The sequence below is a fragment of the Tiliqua scincoides genome, chromosome 5 (genome assembly GCF_035046505.1).
Source record: "Tiliqua scincoides isolate rTilSci1 chromosome 5, rTilSci1.hap2, whole genome shotgun sequence".
Taxonomy (NCBI): Eukaryota; Metazoa; Chordata; class Lepidosauria; order Squamata; family Scincidae; genus Tiliqua; species Tiliqua scincoides.
The window spans coordinates 138,798,087-138,800,334 of NC_089825.1; the positions used below are offsets into that span (position 1 = coordinate 138,798,087).

Genomic DNA, 2,248 nt, shown 5'->3' on the forward strand with positions numbered 1-2,248 from the left:
AAGTGTCAGGCTGCAGTGTATTTGCTTAACTCTATGGAATTTAGCACAACATGTTTTTTGTTAATTGCGACAAGTCATGGAATGGAACTAATGTGGATAAAAAGGCTCCACTTGTTGTGTCTTCCAATAACCCATTGATAACCCAGGATAGATTATACAGAACAGTGGCATAGCCAGAGGGAGTGAAAAGCACTAAGTTTTGCAGGGAGCCCCACCGCAGTATGCAAGTGGCCCCTCCCACTCCCCTTTGGAGCCATTCCAGGCCCTTCCAAACTTAGTGCTTTGTACCCACTCTACATCACTGGTACAAAACAGGTGCTACCAACATATGGTCAAATGTCCTCCTTTGAATCCAATCACAGCGTTATAATAATTATTAAATAAGGAGTTAGAAAAACTTTTTCCAATGTTATTGTGTTCCAATAATGGCAACTGTGGGGGGGGGGGGAGTGGTTCAGATTTCCCCCCCCCTTTTGTAAAAATTTGGCCTCCAAGAGCCAAGGGAAATTTTCCTATATGGCAAGACTGCATAAAGTGATGTGGTATTGATGATGGCAATGAAGTTACTGCAAAATGAACAGAAGCTTATCCACCAATCACACAGATTCTGGGTGAGATCTGAAGGCAAGCTGTTTTGGATCTGATTAGTGACTAGATGGGAAATCTCCAAGAAAGCCCATGTATACTGCAATGCCTTGAACTTCCTAGAAGAAAGGCAGACACTAATGAAACTGAACTGATTCCTCTAAAAGCAGCACATCTTAATTTAAACAGTAATGGACCTGCCCTACTATGGGGCAAAGGTCCATGATACCAGCCCCTGCACCATGTGGCCCCCCTGCTTACCCAGCACCACGGAGCCTCGTGCAACGTTGAGACCAACTGGGAAAACAGTCTGAGACTTCCGCACGGTCTTAAACAATACTTTCAGAAAACTGGAAGGCTTTACAAAGCTTCTCACAAGGTCTGGAGCACCGTGTGGAAGCAGCACTGGGGGCATTTGCTCCCTGCCACTGGATTTGCACATCATCTATGTGGAACTGTGAACAACCCATATACATAATGAACAATGAATATTGCATTGACTGGTGTCAAGGAGTTAATTTCACCTTTCTTCTCTTGAATTTTTCCAGGGCAGTGTGGAAATCTTTGTTCCTCAGAGTATAAATAAAAGGGTTCAGAATGGGAGTGATGACAGTGTAGAGGACAGAGACAGCTTTGTCTGTGGGGAAGCTGTGGAAGGGGTGCATGTAGATGTAGATGCAAGGTCCAAAAATCAGGGTCACCACTGTGATGTGGGAGATGCAAGTGCAGAGAGCCTTGCTCTGGCCTACTCCAGACCCTGCTCTAAGTTTGGCCAGGAGGATGGAGTATGACACAAACAATACAACAAAGCACAACAAGGTCACCAGGCCACTGTTGGACACCATGAGCAATTCCACCACAAAGGTATTGGTGCATGCCAGTTTGACCACCTGGGGCACATCACAGTAGAAATTATCTAGTTTATTGGGACCACAGAAGGGCAGCCTCATGATGATGCTCACTTGCACAATGGAGTGGATGAAGCCCCCAATCCAGGAGGCTGACAACAGCCCACCACACACGGCCCTGCTCATGATGACTACATAGCGCAATGGGTGGAAGATGGCGACATAGCGGTCATAGGCCATGATGGTGAGAAGGAAGATCTTGATGCCCCCAATCAAGTGGAAGAAGAAGATCTGAGAAAGGCACCCACCATAAGTGATGGTGTTGACCCTGGCCAGGAAACCAATCAGCATCTTTGGAGCTGTGATGGTAGAGTAGCAGAAATCCAGAAAGGAGAGATTCCCCAATAGAAAGTACATAGGAGTATGGAGGACAGGCTCACGTGTCACCAGGGCCACTATGAAAAGGTTGCCAAGTACAGTTGCACTATACACAGCCAAGAACACAGCAAACAAGAGCAACTTCACCTCTGGCTCCTTGGCCAGTCCCAGGAAAATGAATTCCGCCACCGTAGTGTGGTTCTCTCTGTCCATTGTTTGCTTAGGCCTCACTGATGGATGCTGGAAGAAGATTTACCCATGGAATGGGAGCAGACACTGGAAAGAAAACACATTTTCTTTTTCTACATCTCCAAATGATCCTGTGGGAATTAAAACAAACACACACAACACACACAAACCCCCTCTAGCCACAACACTGAAATCAGCCTCCCTACTGCCTTATTTAGCAATTTAACTGTTATATAGAAGTAAGCATG

General features: G+C 45.9%; 1 protein-coding gene across 1 annotated transcript; it reads right to left on the bottom strand.

The window, feature by feature from the left end:
* Positions 1-1,091: 1,091 nt before the first annotated feature.
* Positions 1,092-2,024, bottom strand: LOC136651798 (olfactory receptor 4D5-like). The gene has a single exon (XM_066628482.1). The coding sequence runs from the start codon at positions 2,022-2,024 to the stop codon at positions 1,092-1,094; it is 933 nt and encodes a 310-aa protein (XP_066484579.1).
* Positions 2,025-2,248: the final 224 nt, after the last annotated feature.

What these genes read in the sequence shown, in the direction of transcription:
- LOC136651798 (XM_066628482.1), bottom strand. Translation starts at nt 2,024, where the DNA reads ATGGACAGAGAGAACCACACTACGGTGGCGGAATTCATTTTCCTGGGA.